At 36.0% G+C, this 24550-nt stretch overlaps 1 protein-coding gene across 1 annotated transcript; it reads left to right on the top strand.

Moving 5' to 3' along the window:
* The first annotated feature begins 9627 nt into the window (after positions 1–9627).
* LOC149815689 (TMV resistance protein N-like) lies at positions 9628–20166 on the top strand. The gene is made up of 4 exons (XM_089988425.1): positions 9628–10336; positions 12865–13966; positions 16807–18393; positions 19215–20166. The coding sequence occupies exons 1-4, from the start codon at positions 9660–9662 to the stop codon at positions 19611–19613; spliced, it is 3765 nt and encodes a 1254-aa protein (XP_089844551.1). The 5' UTR covers positions 9628–9659; the 3' UTR covers positions 19614–20166.
* Positions 20167–24550: the final 4384 nt, after the last annotated feature.

Raw genomic sequence — 24550 nt, 5'->3', positions numbered from 1 at the left:
TTGTCCCACATAAATGATATTTTATTTCTCAACCCCTTTTTTGCATTTGAATTCCCTATTTTTGCAACCCTAAGGTTCTTATGGTCCCCATTTAGTGGTCTCCAATCCTTTAGAAGATCTTTTAGCAACATTTAGGTGAATATTTTGGCGAGCATTGACTTTGCAAAAATCTTTTATCGGTGGTGGTTCACCAGCGGTGGAAAACCCCAAATTTTAGCCATCCTCGTACGATTTTTTTTGGTGAATCTCTAGTGAATATTTTGATAAAACCATAAGTTGGGATTTCATCAGCGTCCCTCATTTGAGTGATGTATTGACTAAATTTTATGTGTATGACTATGTAGATTTTTGGCACACGAATGTAGACATGATATTGTGTATTGACTACGGATGTTAAAGTTTGCTCATACAATTTTAAATTTATGTGGATGACTATACTAATTTTTTACTATGAATATGGATGACTGTTGTTTTATTACTATGCAAAGTTAAGAATTTTGCACGTACCTTACGAAATTCCTTTATGATTTTAAAAGAATGAACAAAAATTCTCATTTACCTTGAAAACATCTTTCTTGGTGTGAAAAATCATGAGTTACAAACACATGTTTATTTTTTTTTAAATCAGAAAGCAATTTTGCAATGTACGTTTGAAATTCTCAAATTTGCATAGTAAAAAATTAGCAATTTTAAAATATTGATTTTTTGCAAATATTTTGGAATTTTGCAACGTATGTGTGAAATTCTTGAATTTGTATAGTAAAAAATTAGGAATTTTGAAATAATGAACTTTTGCAAATATTTTAGAATTTCACAATACACTACAAGAAAATTGTTAATTAGCGACTGAAATTTGCGACGGATTTTTTCCGTCACGAATTAGCGACATATTAGCTAGAGAAACAATCTGGCGCTAATTCGCGATGGATTAGCGAGGAAACAACTTTTATCGCTAATCCGTCGCTACTTAGCGACAGATTAGCGACTGTAATTTTTTGTCGCTAATTCTTATTACAAGAACACCATTTTAGCGATGGATTTAGAGAGGGAACTCTGTCGTCGCTAATCCGTCGCTAATTAGCGACGGCGTAGCGACATACTATATTCCGTCGTTGTTTTGGTATTTTGATTTACGACGGCTTAGCGACAGAATAATTCCGTCGCTAAGCCGTCGCTAAATGTCGCGTAAATCCCTAATCCCATCCCTCTTTCTCTTTTTCCTGTTTCGCTGTCTTGCTCCCTCCCGCCGCCCGTCGGCTCTCGCCACCGCCCGGCCGCCGCCGCTCGCCAGCCGCCGCTCCCCGTCCACCGCTCGCCAGCCGCCGCTCCCCTTTCCTGGCTGCGCCCTCTCCCCACTGTTGCTCCTCCATCGCCAGACCACCGTCATCCTTCGCAAACCCTGCTACCTGCGAACCATCTTCCTCAAAACCCTCTCACCTTCTCCTATCCACCTGATCCCTTCACCACCATCTTCCTTGAAACCCTCGAATACCCAAAAGGACGATCCCGTACATGATGCAAGATCGTCGGGGTTCAAGTTTTGCTCGATAGGGGTTTGAGCGACGGAGTTAGATCGTCAGGTTTCTATAGTTCTTGATCGACAGGGGTCTGAGCGATGGGGTTTGATCGATAGGTTTCGTCTGGGTACTACAACGAGCATCCAGTGTTGCCTTAGCGAGGTAAAGAATTCTGTCAGCTCCCTTCCTTCTGTAGCTTCCTCTTTCCCAATCTCTATCGCCTTCTCTTTTTTAACCTAGCCGTTGTGCTCTTTCAATCCCTCAAACACTACTTTTCCAAGTGTTTGTTGGGTACCATATAAAATAGTAGCCATTATAATAAAAAACCTCTATGAGTTCTCAGTATGTTGCACCAGCTTGTTCTCGTGTGTTATCTGTATGCCGTGTAACTATTGGACAAAAGATTGAAACAAACCGAAATTTTAACTGTTGTGGAAATTCTTGTATTCTCCTGTATTGTAGCAATGTTTTGCAATAGCACATCAACTTATTTCTTTGATGTTATGTGTAGATTTAACCTCAGTTCCAATTAATGGATGAGATTGCAATTCCTTTGCAACACATTGACATTTCTTTGCCTGTTGTCTAATTGAGACATTTTAACCCTGATTCATTGTGAACTTGGGAGTGCTGTATGAACTTTATGATGCTTATAACTGAGACATCATAAACTCTTGATTCATTCCTGATTTGGTAGTGTTGCATGAACTTTATGTTGCTTTTCGTATTTTCAATGCCTTTCAATATGGCCAGGAAAAAAAGATTCATCATGCAGGATATTGAAATTTTGAGATTTGTTGATTGTATCTGCTCATTGTTAGGTGCCTTCTAATTGTATTTGTGCTATATTTAAGATAAGTCTGCTTCTGCTACAATTCGTGTGTTTTTCACTTTAACATCACATTGCTATATCATGCAATTGTGGCATGATTATGATTTAAGCAATTTGTTTGTATCTGTTATAAGCAATCTTACAATGGGCACCCATTCCCATTGTCTTCTTCATCTTGATAGGCATCATTTCAGCCTTCACATTGTAACAGATTTGAGCACCGCATGCATATTTATTGTTTGAACTGAGGGTTTGTCCATTTTTTTCTAGCACTCTAGTTTGTATCTTTGGCATTTCAGACAAGTTATCTTGGTGGTTTTAATTTCTTCAAAAGAGTGTAAAGAAAGTAGCAGTGATCATAATCATCCCTTTAAAGTTCAAGTTTTGATATTGGGAACATAATTGTCATTTGTACAGTTTGATTGAGGTCTGAGTACCAAACAACTAGATATAGATTGAATATGGTATCTGGGAGTGTACGCAGGGGAAGCATTGTGAGCTTTGAAAAATATTCATTTTAACACAGTGTTTTTTGCAGATTTCTCAACGGAACTCGCTTGTGCCCCGCCACCCGTGGTAAGTAAGTGACAAAAACAATGCAAATCAGGTAAATACCCGTGGTGAGTAAGTGATGCAAGCGCATCACATGTTATTTAATTTATTGAATGTAACACTTTATTGTTCACACACTCACTTAGTTGTTGATATCTAGGACTGCTTTGTTGGAGTTCGGAGATCATGCTGAGCATGATTTTAATGTATGAATATGGAAGTATTCTTATTTTTGGAGTATGGAGTCCATGCTAGGCATGGTAGTAGTTAGTGGGATATTGAAGTGTGTTTGCTGCAGGTACATGTTTGACATTTGTTTGATATGAATTATTTCGATGTATTGCAATGTTTGATGTGATTGTATCCATGCTTACATGTAGTTACTTTCAATTTGATTATGTCTTCCATGTGAAATTGTATACTGAAAGCATGCTTCAAATGAATGTATCGTGTCATGAATAGTTTGCACATGAAAATATTAAGTTATCAATACATGCATCATAATTCTTATGATTGTATGACATCATATATTGCATGATAAATTTGATATTTTCTTCATCATAGCATTCTGATGGTTCTCTTTTAACTGGTTAGGATACTATTCGTAACATCATACGACAAAATGACTGCAAACCGTGAATGGATGTACCGTAGGATAGTGGACAATGAGTTATCGCATGAATATATAGATGGTGTTGACATTTTTATTGAATTTGCAACGGCAAGTGTCAGTACAGTAGATCCCACAGGTCGGATTAGGTGTCCCTGCAAGATTTGTAAGAATAATCGATTTGTAGAACCTCATGGCATTAGACATCACCTATACAAGAAGGGTTTTGTGAGTGATTATTAGAACTGGACGTTTCATGGAGAAGAATTTAGATGCTTGAAGCCCATCTACACACAGATGGATCTAGGACATTTGGAAGCCACCTGAAGAAAATGGTAACTCATTAATATATAATATTAATTTTATAAGTATTGTTGCAAACTTGTGTACTAAATCTTTTGTTATTTAACTTCGCAGGAAGCAGAAAAAGGAGGCAGTGTACCATATAAGGATGTGTTTGTTGAAACACATAAACGGAAGACCATGGGAGTCTTCGTATCAGAGAAGGCGAGAACGACAACGGTATGTATTAATTCTATTAATAATCATTGCAATATATATGCAAGTTATCATAACGGTATCATTAATTATTAATGAATACTTTAAACATTATTTTGTAGGAGGCATATGAGCAACAGATGGTAGAGCGATATGGCGATGACGCTACTCAGCATCCATCATTTGATCCTACAGCATAGGTTACTGCAGCAGGTGAACCCAAAAAAGGTCGCGTGTTCGGGTTTGGGAGTAATATGAACACTTCACAAGTTATTGGTTCTTCCAGTTACGGCTCACCAACTTCTTGCGCCGACATAAGCTCCAAGCAACCGACTATTCTTTCCGGTGATGATGTACGCCAGATCGTTAATGAATCACTGAATAACTACTTCCAATACACCTTCGCCCCCTTTCTTCAAAATGAGATCAACAATCTTGTTCTGAACAGGGGATCTTCGATTCCAGGCCCCTCTCAGGTATAATCATATATTCAGTTTTTTGTCTACCTTAGAACACATATGAGCATAATCGAATCACATATATAACTTTTTGTCTGCCTTAGAGCACATATGAGCATGATAGAATCACATAGAGTTTTTTGCCTGCCTTAGAGCACATATGAGCATGCTATAATAACATATAGAGTTTTTTTATTGCCTTAGAGCACATATGAGCATGCTATAATCACATATAGAGTTTTTTTGACTGCCTTAGAGCACATATGAGCATGCTATAATCACATATTCAGTTTTTTGACTGCCTAAGAACACATATGAGCATGATAGAATCATATATAAAGTTTTTTTGACTGCCTTAGAACACATATGAGCATGATAGAATCACATATAAAGTTTTTTTGACTGCCTAAGAACACATATGAGCATGCTATAATCACATATTCAGTTTTTTGACTGCCTAAGAACACATATGAGCATGTTATAATCACATATTTAGATTTTTGACCGCCTTAGCACACATATGAGCATGATAGAATCACATATAGAGTTTTTTTATTGCCTTAGAGCACATATGAGCATGCTATAATCACATATAAAGTTTTTTTGCCTGCCTTAGAGCACATATGAGCATGTTATAATCACATATTCAGTTTTTTGACTGCCTAAGAACACATATGAGCATGTTATAATCACATATTCAGTTTTTTGACTACCTTAAAACACATATGAGCATGCACAAATCACATATAGAGTTTTTTTACTGCCTTAGAACATATATCATTTATGATAGAATCACATATAATTTTTTTTGCTTTGCCTGCCTTAGAGCACATATGAGCATGCTATAATCACATATTCAATTTTTTGACTGCCTTAGCACACATACGAGCATGATCGAATCACATATATAGTTTTTTGCCTGCCTTAAAGCACATCTGAGCATGGTAGAATCACATATAGAGTTTTTCTAGCTGCCCTAGAACACATATGAACATGCTATAATCACATATTCAATTTTTTGACTGCCTTAGCACACATATGAGCATGATAGAATCACATATATATAACTTTTTGTCTGCCTTAGAGCACATATGAGCATGATAGAATCACATATAGAAATTTTTTATTGCCTTAGATCACACATGAGCACATGATAGAATCACATATAGTGTGTAATTTATTTTATTATATTTTGTTTATCAATACTGACTGTTCTTTTCTTGTGTAGGCTGCTAGCGATAATTAGCGTAGTGGAGCTGAAGGGACAGATAAAAACAATGAACAAGAAGACACACAAAATCTTGGCGATGATTAAAGAACTGTGTTGAAGAAGTTCTATTTTTTTATGTTTCCTAATTGTAATTGTTGAATTGTAAATAATTAAACTTGTTAATTTTAAGGTGGAACGATTAATTGTTGTAGATTCTTGTTATATGGAATTTTTTGTGTGGTTTATTTTTTATTTACAGGAAATATAAATTGTACAGGAAATATAAATTGTACCGTTCTCGGTATTTAATTTTCAAATAATTTTTTTTTGAATTTTTTTTCGTGTTTGCGACGGATTAGCGACGGAACCATCCGTCACTATTCATATAAATCTAGCGACGGCATAGCGACGAAAGTAAATCCGTCGTCAAGCCGTGGTCGCCGTTTAGTACCGGCGGATTGGCAACGGAATATAGCGCTCGTTAGTCCGTCACAATTAGCGACGGACCTGGCGACAGAATAAATCCGTCGCCAGTTAGCGTCGAAATATTCGCGACGTAAGCATACCGTCGCCTCGTTGTCGCTAATCCGTCGCTAACATGCGTAGCGACGGATTAGCGACAGAATGTGGTCGTCGCTAATCTACTGCTTTGTTGTAGTGATACTTTATGCGATACTCATTCAAAATTTTGCAAGGTACGAACTTTCGCAATACTTAAATAGATTTTTGCAACGTGCCTTGTGTTACTTGTCCACAATTTTGCAATTATCGAACATCTGCAAATTTTATGATTTTAGCAGGTGAATATTGAAGTCTTTTTTGAAATATTGCAACTGTCGATGCAATTTTGTTGATGAGTTTCATAGGTGTATTATTTTAACATCATAACATGCAAAAAACAGAAATCCATATTTATAAAGGGTAAACGTGTTTAAAATTTTTTGAAAATTTACCAATTTTATCGTAATGTATATTTATTTTTTAAACTCTTAATGACAAAGGATATGGATATAATTCTGCTTGTGACCTGAGTAATAGTACATATATGTACGTATGTATGAAGGTCATAATATATTCTACTTGTCCAAATCATGCATCAATAACCCGTGTATGAAGCAAGGATCAAATGTGGGCTGGTAATGTTACTTGAAGCTCTATTGTATCCCACATTTGGACCTACAAGATTTTAACAAACTTCCCCAATACTTAAACAGATTTTTATAATGTGTTTTGTGCTAATTGTCTGTAATTTCACAATTATCAAACGTTTGCAAATTTTATGATTTTATCTGGTGATTACGCAACACTTATCACGAGTTTCATAAATTTTTCTGAATTTTGAAGTCTTTTTTTGAAATATTGCAACCTCTAATGCAATTTTGTTGATGAGTTTCATAAGTGTATTATTTTAACGTCATAACGCGCCAAAATTATAAATTTGCATTTACAAGGGGTAAACGTGTTTAAAAAAATTAAAAGTTTTTTGAAATATTGCAACCTCTAATGCAATTTCGTTGATGAAAGTGTATTATTTTAACGTCATAACACCCAAAAATCATAAATTTGCATTTACAAGGGGTAAACGTGTTTAAAAAAATTAAAAGTTTTCGGTATTATCCATTCTACGGATTTGATAAATTCTGAACATTTTTTTGAAACAAGACAATTTTATGATAAAGAACATTTATTTTTTAAACTCTTAAGGACAAAGGTTACTGCTGTAATTCTACTTGTCACCTGAGTAAAAGGACACTAATAAATGTTGGTCCTTGTCCAACAGTTTTGGGAAAAACAGAGGCCCATATTTGAAATTAAGTACAAAAGGTATCACCTAAATTAATTTTTCCCTAAAATTTAATTTTAGCCAACGAATTCAACGAGCTTTTAATAGGCGGCTTGAGTTTGGTAGTTGTAGCTCTCATACGTGGGACCAACAAGCATCAAACTCCGATATTCTCATCCAATAATTTGTCAAAATATAACAAAAGGGCGAGACGGGTAACAAGAGGAGGAGCTTCATGCACTTAATTGGGTTAGCTTCTCTCTCTCTCTCTCTTATTTTTTACTTTCATTTCTCAAATTTAAGGTACATTCTTAGAATTATAAACTTGCCTTGTCTTTTAACATTTCTTTTTCATTTTTCCAAAAAAAAAAAAGTTAAATAATCTTCATGTGGTCTCTATACAGAGCCGGACCTGTAAAGAGGCCAATGAGGCTTGTGCCTCAGGGCCCCTGGGCCCAAAAATTTTTTAGGGGCCCATTTTTAAGGCCTAAGCTCCCCATTTGTTTAGAAAAGGTTCGGGTAAAGTATTAGAGCCAGATCCTTTACCTGACCCGGATTCGATTAAACATTAAAAACCCATGCGCCCCCTCGTCTTCTTCAATCTAAAACCCCTGCGCCCTCTCGTCTTCTTCAATCTAAAACCCCTGTGCTGGCCCCTTCTTCTTCAATCTAATTCTCCTGTGCTAGCCTCTCTTCTTCTTTAATCTAATTCAGAAAGCTCCAAAGGAAATGCTGGCACATTTGATTGAGGCAGATAAGTAGAGGGAGGTGAATACATGCCCAATAGGCAAAAAAAAAAAAAAAAACTTCTTGCTGAATGAGCGTGTCAGTTCCTTCAGGTTTTCAATTTTCGTGTCCTGAAATCATGGTTTTCAATCTTCATTGCAGGCACCTAAAAGTTTTCTGAGAGGCAGATACAAGCTTATCCAAAAACTATTGTTTTCGATGTGAGATAGTTGAGGTTCAAAAATCTGTTGCGGTAAGAGGTGTTGAGGCCATTTTCATCTTCACGAATTGCATCTGGACCCAAAAGAGTGTCTGTTTTCCATTATCCTTTGCTGGAGACAAACAGTGAGTACATTGGATTTTCACACAAACCACATAGGATGTTATTTTTGTTTAGATGAATAGGCACTAATTATAAGTTCTTTTTTTTTTTGAGGATTTTTTTGAAGGAAAGTTTAGAAAATTGTTATTGTATATGAAAAATATTCCTTTAATATTAGCTTGGTGTGCCTTTTTCTTTTTGAAAGTGTTTTTTTTTTTTGGTCAAAGGTCATAATACTTGTCATGTGCACATAGTAATGTTGTTCTTTGGATATTCAAGTTTGTGACCAGCACTGTTTTGATTCTTGAATCTTATAAACAAAGTTTGTCATCAAGACTGTTTTAAATGGTTAACATGTCCTACCAAATCTGAAAGCTTTTTGGCACAACTACTTTAGGAAATGGGGAGAATGTTCTTTGTCTGTTAATCTTAGATCAACTATGTCTCAGGACAGACTGAATGGATTGGCTATGTTTTCAATTGAGAAAGAAATTGTTGAACAACTTGATTATACTGATTTGATAAATATTTTTGCATCTAAAACAACTAGACAAGTAGTGTTTAAGTAGTTTATATAAATATTTTAGACATTGTTATTTGATATAATATAAATATTTAGAATATCATATTTGTTTAGTAAAAATATAAATCTTGTCGTTATTTGAATGATGATACTATCAAATTGTGTCTTATTCTCTTGACTTTCTTGTTTCACTGCAATTTCTGATTTCTAATTTCTGTTAGCAGTTAATTTTTGTTAGTTAATTACTATTAATTATTGTTAGTTAATTTTCTATTAATTGATGTTACTGCTAGTTAAATCTAAAAATAATATAAATATTTGTATTAGTTAATCTCTCTTAATTAATGTTGAACAACTTGATTAAACTGATTTGATAACTATTTTTGCCTCTAAAACAATCAAACGAGTATTGTTTAGGTAGTTTATATAAATATTTTATATATTTTTATTTAATATAATATAAATATTTAAAATATTACATTTGTTTAATGTGAATGCAAATTTTATTGCTATTTTGATTCTTTAGAAAAAATTTGGAGGCGCCGAACTCCTAATATTAATAAGAGGCCCATTTTTTCCCTCCGCCTCAGGCCCCATAAAACACCGGTACGGCTCTGTCTCTATATATATGCTCCCATATAGCTCCTTATCGGGCATACAAAGGCATCCTGTTTACGAAAAAAATTTGGAGTACCGAGAGTGGGAAGCCTTTCCACCACATTCTTTTGAGATGGAGGCCCAAGAAAGTCGCCCAAAAGCTGAAAAGGAAAATAAGGAGAAGGAGGCCATGGGAGATAATAAGGCAGGGCCATCAACGGCACCACCAAAAGAGATAATAAGGCATGGTGGCTTTGATTTTGACGTTTTCTTAAGTTTTACAGGAGCTGACACACGCAACAACTTCACTAGTCATCTCCACCAGTCACTGTTGGGGCGTGGCATAAAAGCCTTCATCGACAGCGAGAACTTGGAGAGGGGTGAGAGAATCACTGAGCTGCTCAACTACATTGAGAAATCCAAGATTTTTATACCCATTTTCTCGGAGAAATACGCCCATTCTAAATGGTGTCTCAAGGAGATTGCCAAGATGGTGGAGATTAACAATGAGGATCAGCAAAAGAGGCCCATAATTCCTGTATTTTATCATGTTGAGCCTTCTGACGTCAGAAACCAGAAAGGATCATTCGAAGATGCTTTCAGCAATCACCAACACCAAGACAGGAAGAAAGAGGAATTGGACGAGTGGAGGAACGCGTTGAGAAGTGCAGGGGATCTTTCTGGTTATACTGTCTCCAAGGCACATGGGTCAGTAACAAAATCTCTCTCTCTCTCTCTCTCTTTCGGCTCTCTCTCTCTCGGCATGCAAGAATATGGTGTGAAGTAGGGGGCTCTAATAGTCTAACCAACGGGTTATTTTATCTCCTCTTTTTATAGATAGATTACAGTCCTACGATGGGAGGATAACAAATAAATTGATTTTATCCTTCTATCTTTACAAAAACAAAAAACAAAAAACAAATAGACAGATACAGTCATAGACGACCCTGCCTCTTTGGTCAATAGTGATTACCTTATCCTGATCACAATAGCATATCAGGATTGCCTAACACTCCTCCTCAGACTGGACAGAAGACTTGAGAAATGATCTTTGCTTAGAGATTTGATAAATAAATCCACAATTTGATGTTTAGAACTCACATATAGGGGGCCAAGAAGGTCAGCTGCAATCTTTTCAGGAATCAAATCACTGACAGTCAATGTCAATATGATTTGTACCTTCATGATAACGAATATCCTAACAGAGTATGAACAGAGGAAGCTTGGATCAGCTCTGCTCGTGTATACTTGTTCTATGAATTATATATATATATATATATATATATATATATATATATATATTAGAGTAATGAGTTAGTGATAACTCCATTTGGTGTTAAACAGCGAGTTTTTTTTTTTTTTTAAATTCTGATCATACTGATGTGATCTATGTAGATTTTTTAGGGATCTGATCTTGAAGCGTGCATCGCGTAGGTGGGTTTTTATAAAGTTTAAAAAATCAACGGTCCAAAATCTTTATAAATTTTGGAGGCTTTATACAATATTTTTTTCATTGAAAACACATGACCCAGGTATATATAACTTTCTTGATCTGGAATTCTGCTTGTACTTTCCTTTTAAAATTTGCCTCTAATATTACAGATACATCAACTTTTTCTGTGAATTGTAATAGACCTGAAGTTGGTTCTATCAACAAGGAGTGGACTCGGCCTACATTTTATCCCCGACCCAAATGGTTCCAAATAAAGCTGAACTGACCCGAACTGGTACCTATTTCGTACTCAAACCATCCCAAACCTGTTTTATATGTGAACAGAACTCTTTGAAACCTGACCCACAATTAAAACCTGGCCAAACCCGTTTTTTTAATATAATACATCGTTAATGTTTTTTTATTTCAACTTGAAATGATTGTTTGGTATCGAGATATTCTTTTTATATTTAGATTTTGGCTTTATTTAGAATTGTTATTAAACTACTCATTTGTTAGTATATAATTTTTTAATGAATAGTCGATTCTATTAATTTACGTATTTTTTATTGGTTCTAAAATAAATATCATATCAATAACCGATCTGAAACCCAAATCCATTAAAACCTGAATCAGTCATACCAGAACCCTTTAACCTATGTGGATTTACATTTTTCAGCTGTATCTAAACCAGAATCAAATGGGTAGGGTTTGGATCTAGTTCTTAGATTCGATAAAAATAATTGGGTCTATTGAAAACCTGATCAGATTATACCTGACGCGGTATTTACCTGAACCTGTTAACCCGTATGGGTCTACAATTTCCAGCCATACCTGGATCTGGACCCGAACTCTAATTAGATTGGGTGAGGTTTGGGTCTAATTTTATACTCAATCCAGAATTATGTCAGATAAGATCTGACCCGATAACAACCTTAGTGAGAATCCAGTTACTAACGAATTGAAACACGATCCAAATAGACCATCTCTCTCTCTCTCTCTCTCTCTCTAAATATACACTATATATATATAGTGTATATTTTATTTGGTGCTATTGATGAAAAAAACAATGAAATGGAAATCATAGGTTCAAGTTTTATCGACTCAATCTGACCATGTGGATGGTGTTGATAATCAAGCACGAACTCGTCTAGGGCATGCCCTACTCAGGCTTAGCTCATGAACCGTCACCAGGCTGTGACAGTCTGACTCATTTTCTAAAAAGGTTAATTTTTTAAGTGCCTTTAAAGCTTGATAATATATAAAATATATATTTAACAATATAATATATGTATAGTAAATGTATAGAACACCTACAGTATACATTTTATGGATATATATAATATATGTATAAAATATGTAATACATAAATTTATAATATATAAAACGAGCCTATAAGAGCTGAGCCGAGCTTGTCATTTTCGTACTTGGCTCATTTACCTAAACAAGGTGCTCATAGCTCAGCCCCCCGAGCTCAACTTAAGAGTCAAAACGAGCCCAATGGCTAGCTGCTGGTGTCGTTTTCCAGCCCTACACACAGATAAAACCCTTGGATTGTGTTATGTTGATCTAAAAGTATGATTTTTTTGAGTTGTGAAACTTTAGTGCATTATGGACTGTTGATTTTTGAAGCCTTAAAAAGCTTACCAATGCACATTATTCAAAACTCATTTTCTATTAAACAAACATTGTAGCTGGCATTCATAAGGTCTGATCTAAGAAAGTAAAAACATAAAAAAGGAGAGTTGATTTGGATTTTTGGTTGTCAACAAATTAAAGTACTCTTGGTATTGGCACATTGCAGAAACGAAGCAGAGCTAGTCACGAAGATAGTCCAACAGGTGTTTGACATGTTAAAGAAGGTCCCATTTGACATAGCGCATATCGGGATCGATCCTTGCATAGATGATGTGAAGAACAAGTTGGAGACAGAAGCAAATGGTGTCTGCATTGTTGGAATCTACGGGCCTGGCGGGATTGGAAAGACGACAATTGCATTGGCCATCTATAACAAGCTATCTCCTGACTTTGAAGGTACTAGCTTCATCTCGGATGTCCGGGAAAATGCAGAAAAGCTTGGACTTCCTTCGTTACAAGCCAAACTTCTACGTGACATTTTAAAGAAAGAGATACCCATATCTAGAGTTGAAGAAGGAAAAAGTTTGATCAAGGAAAGACTTGGACACAAGAGGGTTCTCATAATCCTCGATGATGTAGATCATGTGGATCAACTTCAGGCGTTCACAGCTGAACAAAAGTTTCAGGAGGAGGAATGGTTTGGTGAAGGAAGTAAGATTCTTGTCACAACAAGAGACAGGGCGGTACTTGATATGCACGGAGTGAAAAAAGAAAAAATTTATATCCACCTGGAGCTGGACTATACGCATTCGCTTCAGCTATTCTGTCGCCATGCTTTCTCGGGTGGCAGGTCGCCCCCTGAGTTCGATCATCTATCTAAAGAAGCCGTCCAAGTAACAGGGAGACTACCACTGGCGCTTAAAGTATTTGGCCCACTCTTCTATGGCCAAAATGAAGATCAATGGAAAAAATTGTTGGAAAAGTTGAAAAAAGATCAGCATAAGGACATCCATGAAAGGCTGATAATAAGTTACCAAGGGCTAGAACCAAATGAGAAGTGCATCTTTTTAGACATAGCATGTTTCTTTATTGGAGAGGATAAACAATATCCGACCTACATTTGGGAGGATTATTCCCCAGAGGTCGCACTGAATGTTCTCGAAAACAGGTCTCTTGTTAGTATCGACACAGAAAATAGGTTTACAATGCATGATGTAATTCGAGATATGGGGAGAAAGATAGTTGAGGAACAAGGCCGTTCTGACCATGAAAAACGGAGCAGGCTCTGGAACGCAGATGACGTATCGAGGGCGTTGAGCAATGTAAAGGTAAGGCCTAAATTATCGATAGACCCACAGAAAATTAAAAGTTTTACACTTTGAAATCTCCCCCAAAAGGTTGGTCACGGTGATGCAAACAGCACAGGTCTCAAATATCTTTAGGTCTGCTATGAGTTTAACTTTTACTCGAAACGTGAAAGTTACTATTTTTTTCCTTACAAAAAAAAATAGACATCTTGTTCTTCATCTTCTTTTAAATTAAATTATTTGTTTTGGCTTCTAAGAAGGTAAAGATCTCTTTCATAATTTTTGCTTATGGAATAAAGGTTTTGTTTTCCCCTAATGTCTTCCTAATGACATTTTTCTTTTAGCTCATGATGCATTTGAATGATCGGCATCCATTGGTTGTGAGTACTCTCTTGTTTCCTTTTATTTTTTTGGCTGTTTTCATTAATGTGGCCTTTTCATCATTTCATATAGCATTCTTTCTAATGAAAAGTGGATTTCAACCATAGCTTTTAGAGGTGGGCCACGTAATGCAGGTGGTCGTGGGGCCCCCTCACCCAGGGTTTTTCTAGCTTCGGTGAGGGTTCCTCGTCATAAAAAAAAATATGTGGAGGCGCATTATGCTAAGAATAAGTTTTATGGAAAAGAAAGAAACTTTCCAGCTATGAATAAGTTTGATGATGCTAGCTAGGATTATTTGTTTAGCCCACCCAGAAGGTTTGATGCACATATTAAAAAGTGTAAAACCTTCGTTCTCTGAAATTATTTAAAGGAGAAATGTGGTGGGTCTTAAGATTTCAACAAAATATTTGGCACAACCACCATTAATGAAAAAATGAAACTATATATTTGAACCATGCTTTTAGCCTTAAGGCTTACTTTCTCATTCTTAACCGTTTTCTAATAAATTCGCCTTTTCTCAGTGACGGGTCACAAAAATTAAACAAAAAAGACTTTTTAGGTTTCAATATGTAATGAAACCCAAAATGAGTTTTTTTAAATTAATTTTTCACTTTTTGGCCATAAAGACTTCCTATATATATATATATATATATATATATATATATATATATATAGAGAGAGAGAGAGAGAGAGAGAGAGAGAGAGAGAGAGAGAGAGAGAGAGAGAGAGAGAGAGAGAGAGAGAGAGAGAGATGAAAACTGTCCCAAACCTACCCAATGGAAAATTTTAGTAGAATTTTGATATTTTTTTAAAATTCTGACACATGTGATCTATATGCTTGTTTTTATAGGAATTGGTTCTTGGAGCATTTGATCTTGAAGCATGAATAGTTTTTTTATAAGGTTTAAAAAATCAAAATTCATGTTCCAAGTGTCGGTTTCTAGTAAATCAATCATGCTGAACACATCTATATGATCTGAATTTTGAAAAAACACCAAAAATCAAATAAAATTTCTCATTGGATAGGTTTGGCAGCGTTTTCTTTGGGGAGGTTTTTAAAATCACACACACACACACACACACACACACACACACATATATATATATATATATATATATATATATATATATATATATATATATATATATATATAGAGAGAGAGAGAGAGAGAGAGAGAGAGAGAGAGAGAGGTCCGTGTTAAATGAAACATGATAAATAAGGTTTTATGCTCTTTCGCTGTTTTTTTTTTTGTAGTTTCGACTCCATAAATGTGTTGGGCATTGACTAGGAATCCACACCTGGATCACGTGTTTTCGATGAAAAAGTGATACTTTGAGCCTCAAAAATTTATAAAGATTGTAGATTGTTGATTTTTTTAATGTTATAAAAACTCAGTCATGTGTTGAATCAAACACTTCAAGAGTTGATCCCTTTAAAATCGACTACATAGATCACATCTGTACAGTCATAATTTAAATATATGACAAAAAAAACCTAAGAAATTCAATGCACTAAAATTTAAGGCCTAGAAAATTCATATTTTTGGATTGATAACACAATCCAAGGTTTGATCCTTATCAAATAAACCTTTTTTAACACATCTGTATGGTGCTCAATAGTTTCATATAATTTGGTGTCTTCAATAGCACCAAATATATATATATATATATATATATATATATATATATATATATATATATATATATATATATATATATATATATATATATATATATATATATGTGGAAATAAAAACCTACCCATTAAGAAATATTTTATCAGATTTTTGGTGTTTTTTTGAGATTCTGACCTTACAGATGTGATCTATGAGCTAGTTTTTATAGGAATCAGTTCTTAGAGCATTTGATTCTGATGCAAGGATAGTTTATGAAAGATTTTAAAAATCAACAGCCTACAATTTTCATAATTTTTTGAAGCTTCAAATATTAATTTTTCATCCAAAATGCATGATCCAGGTGTCAATTTCTAATAAATCAATCATGTTAATATATATGTAAGGTCAGAATTTCGAAAAAAACACTGAAAATTTGATAAAATGTTTCTTAGTGAGTAGGTTTTCATTCATTCATTCATATATATATATATATATATATATATATATATATATATATAGAGAGAGAGAGAGAGAGAGAGAGAGTCATCTGGCCTCTTTTTTTTTCTGCTAAGAGTCATAGTTATGTTTATCACTTTTTACTTAATAGTGAACATGCCTGGTATTGAAATTTGATGATGAAATATTCACCCTTTTATTTCAAATCAATTTGAAACAAAGTTTGTTTCTTAATAAATAAACAATGATATATGGCCAAGTTTTATAACACCTAGGGCACCGAGCACTACACTGGATTGAGCTGTTGAGTAGTATGGAACGTCCGGATTGGAAGTTCAATGCGAGGCAAGTTGTGGCTAAGTTTTAAGGTGATCGGCTGAGTTGTCTTGTTTGTTGGCGTCTCTTCAGGGAACAAAGAACGAGCATGTCAAATGCATCAGACTAGAAGATCACTCAGAGGCACACTTGAGTTCCGATGCCCTTGCTAGAATGCGCAAACTCAGGCTACTGCAGGTCAATTATATGTACAATCCTTTCATTCCAAAAGCTTCTTTCGCTGGGAGGCTTCCGAGAAATTATGCGCAGTGTGATGGTAGAATATTTCCAAACTTCCCCAATTTGAAATGGTTGGAATGGAGATGGTGTCCCTTTGAGTCACTGCCATTTGATGGCTGCAATGAGCTTGCTATCCTCGACTTATCTCACAGCGGCAACATCCAAGAAGTGATGAATGGGCAGGTTCATCAGCGTTTCAAGAAGTTGAAGATCCTTGACCTATCAGACTGTAAAAATCTCAAAAAAACTCCTGTTTTCTCTCGCATGCCATCCCTACTGAAATTAGTTCTTAATGATTGTGATCGCTTAACTTCAGTTGATGAATCAATTGGGGATCTGAAAAGCCTAGAATGGTTGAGCATGGACGGTTGTAGGTCACTAAAGAAACTACCTGACAGTATTTGCCAATTGAGTTCTCTTCGAAGCCTCAACCTTGATGGCTGCTGGAAACTCTCTACTGTACCAAAAGATCTGGGCAATCTAAAGTCATTAACCGAGCTCAACCTTAGTAGGACACCGATAACAAAGATACCCATATCAATAAGGGGCTTGAAGAGCCTTCGTGTGCTGTCTTTGCAATGGTGTGACCGTCTGAAAGAACTACCAGACACCATTGGAAGTTTGGAATCTTTGGAAGAGATCATCCTTGACTTGAACATTTCATTAAGGAGAATACCTGAATCAATTGGAACAATGAAGTCTCTAAAAGTGCTCCATGTTAATAAAGCTTTTAAACTAAGTAGCGTACCTAAATCCATAGGCGATCTGAATACACTCCAAAAGCTATCACTTTGGGGGTGTGAATCTCTGAAAGAGGTGCCAGATTCCATTGGAAAGTTAGAGTCATTGGAAGAGCTCATTCTTGGCGGCACTTCCTTGAGGGACATACCCCAATCCATAAAAGGATTGACTAACCTTAGACGGCTATCTTTATCATGCAAATCACTCAAAAGGATACCGGACTGGATCGGCAGCATTGAGTCTTTGGAAGAGCTGTTGCTTGGTGGCACGAGATTTGTCAGGTCAGAAAATTCAAACGAATTGTTTGTCGGTGGAGCTAACATGAGTACGTTGCCTGAGACCATGGGACGCCTCAAGAACCTCCGCAAGCTGTCTCTGAAGCATTGTGAATCACTGGAAGAACTGCCATCAAGTATTTCTAATCTTTGTCAACTCAGGGAACTCTATTTGGAAGATTGTAAAAGGCTTCGTTCCATCCCTCAGCTTCCCTCGTCTCTAGTCATGGTTGACGCCAGCAATTGCACTTCTTTGAAAACAATCTCGGATGTCTCAAACTTGAAAGATATGAAGAAGTTGTTCCTTGAGGGATGCCTGAAGCTGCTTGACGTTCAAGGGCTTGAGAAATTGAGCTCCTTGGAGATGTTATATATGAACGGATGTGAGAGCCTCAGCGATCATAAGGCGAGGAGACTCTCTCAGGTACCTTTTCTGCTTGGTTTCTGTAGATTGCCCCCATATGTACATATATATACAGTTGCAGGTGCTTTTCATTTAATCTCAACCTCTGGTGTTTATCGTAACTTGGTAAAAAAAATTGTCACAATTTTTACGCGTAAGTTCATTTTTTTTAGATAGAGAAAAAAACAAACTGTTGGTACAGAACTAAAATTTGATAATAAAATATTCAATTTTTACATTCAATCAATTCAACCCAAAGTATTTTTTATAGAAATAAGTAATGATAAACACATATATGGCTTACTAAGGTGTGCTCCGCTTGTCTGGCAGGAGCATTTAGTGCACATCACCTTGTGATAAGACGTTGCAAGTTAGAACCACAAATGGTACGATTGTATAACTGGTAGGGGTCTGACTAACCCCTGCTTTCTCTGTCGAAAAAAACAAACACATATATGGCTCAGATTATGTAGAAAACACCTGCAACTGTTTTTTTTTTCCTTTCTGAAAAGGACCCAGTGAGGTCTGAACGAGGAGTCTTAATGCATGTGAGTGTGTGTGTGAAATATTACAACAATCATGTCAACATTGTCACAAACTTTATTTTATCATCCTTCTCTCGATATTCCATGAATTTCATGGCTTCTTTATCTTTTATAGTTTCATTAATTTTAGTATCTTAAATAGATTTTTTAATTGTCAAAGTATAACTACTTTTGCCATATGTTCTTTCCAAAAAATCATGGCAATATTTTCCTTGTAAAAGAAAGTACCTGTGAGAAATTTTTTACACTGTTATGCTTGTGTATGTGTGCACACGCGTGCGCGAGCGTCCTGTTCAGGGCACATTTCCGTGTTTGGGGCACTTCAGCATTTCCGGAAGACTCGGTCTGAAGGGAAAACTATCTTTTGCATTCCCAAGAGGGCCAATCAAGTGTCCCATTTTTCTGGTGCACTTGCACTTGGATGGACTCCCCTCCACTGGAGCGCGCATTCGAGTTGAAGTCATGCATGGTGACCAGATAGTCTTCGAGACAACAAGGGATGCTTTTGCCACTACATTTTGCAGATATCCATGGATAGTTGATTGCCCATGGAGAATCCGCTTTAGGGTGGGTGATGATATACATCAGCCTATGAAGGATGCACAAAGAACGTTGGTAGTATCAAGGGAGGATGGTCGCCCGCTGCCGCAAAGGAGCTTCATATGCTGTTACAACAAAGATGTGGAACTTAACTAACCCCTGATGGCAATAGGTGGCCACGCATCACTCCCTTCCTGTTCGTGCTTTATGAGTGCTTTAGTAAGTTTGGATGCTTGTCTACATGCGTGAGGGGTTTTCTTGGCATTGATCAGTTTCTCTAAGATTTCAAGTTTCTCTCGTAAGATAACTATTTAGAAGGTTTTCCTTTGGACATATTCATTCTATCAAGCATGGGTGGTAGTATTCGGTAGCTGCGATTTTGTCAAACATTATTGATGGACATGATCACAAGAGCCTGGCACAGGGAGATTGATCCGTGGCATATGAATTACACCATCCATGCATGAAATGGTTTTCAGAGCTTTTTGGATCCAGGGAATGTAATTCCCGACTCTCATTCGTTTGTATATAAATAAATGTTAGAATGGAATTTGTTTGAATACTAGTGTGTGCTACTGTTCTTAGTCAAGTCTAATGTCAAACTTGTCATATAGTTTTGTATGTTTGATATTTGAGCAAAAGTATCGAATATCAAGTTCAGAATTTATGCAAATATGTATGAGTAGCATGGGTATCATAATTTGTTTAATGTGTATTGGCTAAGATCAAGTATGTAGTAGAAACCAATCTAAATGTAGTTGAGATGTGTAAGAGTTGCATGCAATTAAGTAATGGAGATACATAAAATCCATATAGAGGCTGTTTGAGTTATGCAAACTTGTACGAGCCTGAGTTAGACAAGACAAGATTGATTTGGCTATTATCAAAAGAAAAAACACTTTATCTATGGGGTCCATAGTGAGAATAGAAACCCAGATCTCTTGCTTGTAAGAAACTCTTCCAATCAGTTGAGTTAGCGTATTGTTTTGTCCATGAAATATAGATATTATATAAACTCATTTAGGCTCTGTTTGGAATCCCGTATTTGGTGTTGAGATGTCAAAGGATGGATTTGATACCACGTAGATGCCAACATAAGAAGCACTAGTTTTTATTATGGATGAAAGTCTGTCCAAGCCACTTCTTTCCATACAGAGAAGAGACGAGCAACGCCTTCACCAAGTTCACTTTTCCCACACTAGTTTCTTCACTTTCCCATCATCTAATATTTCTTTGAAAAGAGAGTAAATGAATTGGAGCACTGTCATCATTTTCAGGAACATCTCTTATCCCCAATGTTTTCTTGCTCCCAATTGAAAGTAAAGGACTCAACCAAGAAAAAGTCTACTAAGAAAAGTTGCATTTGCATATGGAGTGACATTATCCCTACAAGCTTTCTTCTCTGCAGTATCTTTCAACAAAGGTTCCACTATATGGGTTTCTTTATTACAGTATCGCCAAACAGACAAAGCATAACAAAGGAAAAATCCAACAAAAACTGATAGAAAATCCACCAGAACATAGTGATCAAGAACATAGGATCTCAAGGCTAGATCAACAACATAACCATATAAAGATACACAGAAGAACACCGTCCACCATATTCTTAACAAAATTGAGAATTTCTTCTTGGAAATTCTGAATTTCCGATTGCAAACCAGGCCACCATTTCTACCAAGAAATCAACTTGGGTAATGATGATTTGGAGGGATCCACCATTCCAATATATAAAATAATTGAAAACACCTGAAAATCCAGAGTTTCTGATACAAAGACGGAGTAGAAGAAGAGGGGTTGGTAGGAAATAAAGATGTTAAAAAGGGGTAAGTGGGTCAGGCGACAGAGGAAAGGGAAGGGGGAGTTGTGAAAAGATCAGGTGCAATATGATTGCACAAATATTTGTGCATTAAGCACCTTCAGTAGTGAGACCCAAGGCCTGATGGAGGTTAATCAGGTGTTTAATGCACAAATTTTGTGCCATGTGATTGATTGCACCCGATCCAGACTCGGGGGAAATGGGGAGGCTTACGAGATGGGTGTTAGATGCAGAGTTGTCAACAACATCATCCTCTCTAGTAGGGATGCACACGAGTAGGGTTCAAACCGAGATTAGGCTTGCTCGGCTCAAGAAGAAATTTTGGCTGTTCAAGCTCGTCTCAAGAAGAAATTTTTTTAGTGTAAAAAACATAAAATTGTAAGTTTATTGCATCTAATCTGGGTCTGGATTTTTTTTCCTTAGAGGACTCGGGTATGGTTTTGCCTATGGTCGGTTCAGCTCGACTCGCTACCATCTCCTTGGGTCGGACCCGAGTATGGTTTTGCCTATGCTAGGTGTGGTCAGATCCAGACGTCAACCAAAATTGGATTCAGCCGTCCTTAAATCTATCTTGTCCCTCAATGAGGATGTTCACCTACCATGCATAACCGAGTTATTTTATATGAGATTGGCAAAACCATATTCATACCCAATTGTATCATGACATGAGGTTGACCAACAAGTACCATGTATTGCTTGATAGATACCAATCGGATTGACTATAAGATGATGCCATGTATGAGCAATATGTGTGCTGTGTGCATATCATGAAGTATGCAATTGAATTACCATTTTTTTATAATGAACCTGAATTGTTAAAAAATTCACTTTGTATGAGAGAGAGATCTTACCTAATTTATCCTCATGATGATCCTAATCACTTTTAAAATCATACTTTCAGGTTTTCCTTGCTTAATATGAGCCTATATATCTATTTAGTACAACCTACTTATTAAATGCGTGCTTCAAATTGGATTAATTTGACAAAAGCATGTGTTTTTTATGATAAAAGTTTTAATGCAATGAGTCATAGATTTTTTTTTTTAAATCCTTTTAAAGGCAAATAATTAAAATTATCTAATCAGTTAGTTTATTATATCTATTTCAAACTCTCACAAATGAATTATCATGCATGAGGTCGACCATTAATACACTACAAAGAAAATCTGCATTGGCGACAGATGATATCCGTCACAAAATAAGTTAGCACCGTATTACATCCGACGCATAACCCTAATCGCTAAAGTGCGACAATATTTATCTGTCAGCAAACCATTGCTAAGTGGCGACGACTTAGCGACAGATCTTGTACGTCGCGAATGCATCGCTAAATAGAGACTGGTTTGAATATGCGATAGAATTTAATTTGTCGCTATGCCGTCGCTAATAATTATCTACGGATAAGTATCTGTCGCTAATGTTCATCACCAAATTGGCGACGGACATTAGCGACAGCTTAAATTCTGTCACAAATCGATGACTGCTTCAAATTGGTGATGGAGTAGCGACGGATAATATCTGTCACTACTCCGTCGCTAATTTTTAATAAAAATAAAAAAAAATTTACAATATTTTGAAACTCGAAAAAAATTTCTCGTGCAATTCATATATCCTGCTTATAAAAAATCAGTACACACAACAAATACATACAAATTAAACACAAATTCTAAGTTAAGCAAACTTTAATAACCAAATACAGTCCTTGCGAAGTTATAATTAGTTACAAGTTTGTTAAACAAATTAAACAAACAAATCTAATCCTCGCTAAGATTTTGGGCAACATCCTCTTCATTTTCTCGATCTGCCCCTCCCTTCATGCCTCTATCAGCTCCTCTACACTGATTATCTCTAGCATCCTACAAAAAAGAACCAAAATGTTAGTATTTATAAACAAAATATAATAAAATAAATTATATGCAATCTACCTAATCTAATGCAACAAAGTAAATGACTAAATGACACATAGACTAGCAATAAACTGAAACACATTAACAGAATTATAAGAAAAATTTTGTAGTAATTCAATCATGCATACCTGACGGGCACCTGAGCTCATGTTGAGTGCAGATGAAGTTTTCCTATCTTGGAAAAAGTTGCACAACTCATTACAGACAATGTTGGAAATTGCTTTATTTAAAAAGTACTGCATTTTGTCTTCAAGACGCTGACAGACACCATCCCAAGATATAGAAGGTCAATCGGACGTTGGGAGTTGAGGCTGGCGGGAGAACTCTGTGAGCCATGGCTGTACAAGGCAATGACTGGTGTGGTATTCATGTTACTCCCAAACCAGAACACACGACCCTTTTTGGGTTCACCTGTAGCGGTCACCCATGCTGCAGGATCAAAAGGTGGATGCTGAGTGGAGTCATCACCATATCATTGTACCATTTGCTGCTCATATAACTCCTACAAAGTAATAATTGGAATATAATTTAATAATTAAAAATTATAATACTTATGATAACATAATTCAAAGTAACTTGTATATTATAATATTTATTAATACAATAAATACATACCGATGTTGCTTTTGCCTTCTCTAATACAAAATCTTCTATGCTCTTATGTTTATGTGTTTCAACAAACACATACTTGTAAAACACAATGCTTTCTTTTTCTACTTTCTGCAATGTTACATGATAAAAAAATTGATTAATAAGTATGCAAAAATACTTATAAATTTGACTATATATATATATATATGTATTGATGAGTTATCATTTTCTTCTAGTGGCTTCCAAAATTCCCAAATCCACCTGTGTGTAGCTGGATATCGGGCATCAGTGCTCGGTTTTGTGCAGCCTTTGCTGAGCGGTTTCAAAAATCATTGCTCGCCCACTTATCGCACATGCCCTCTCAATAATCTCTCATGTCAGTAGAAAGCCCATGGCCCTTCCACTGCAGTGGATCATCTATCCCACCAACTGCTTTTTTTGCTGCAGTCTTCATATTGTGCAGCATGTCGGTAAATCGATTGACAACCACCTTCTATCACACTACCCTCGCATCTTTCTCTTCATTTGCACTCGCAAAGTGATGAAAAGCCTACACATACTTTCAGAAAGTTAGCACACATAAATATAAAAGACTTCTTGTTATTTTAAATTATTGCATACCATGAATATGAAAATTAATTTGTCCAACACCTCTCTCGGGTACTCTTTCCATTGCGCTATCGGTCCTGAAAGTTGATGCAATAATGACTATGAGATGATGCCATGTATGAGCAGTATGTGTACTGTGTGCATATCATGAAGTATGCAATTGAATTACC

The sequence above is a fragment of the Nuphar pumila genome, chromosome 15 (assembly GCF_984573655.1).
Source record: "Nuphar pumila chromosome 15, dmNupPumi1.hap1.1, whole genome shotgun sequence".
NCBI classification, from domain to species: Eukaryota; Viridiplantae; Streptophyta; class Magnoliopsida; order Nymphaeales; family Nymphaeaceae; genus Nuphar; species Nuphar pumila.
Note: the sequence above shows the minus strand (reverse complement) of the source record. Positions and strands in the feature narration are given on the sequence as shown.

Excerpts from the sequence above, each read along its gene's own strand:
- LOC149815689 (XM_089988425.1), top strand. The coding sequence starts at position 9,660 with ATGCTCCCATATAGCTCCTTATCGGGCATACAAAGGCATCCTGTTTAC. Across the intron at positions 10,337-12,864 it reads ACTGTCTCCAAGGCACATGG|AAACGAAGCAGAGCTAGTCA; the intron begins GTCAGTAACAAA and ends GGCACATTGCAG. Across the intron at positions 13,967-16,806 it reads GGGCGTTGAGCAATGTAAAG|GGAACAAAGAACGAGCATGT; the intron begins GTAAGGCCTAAA and ends GCGTCTCTTCAG.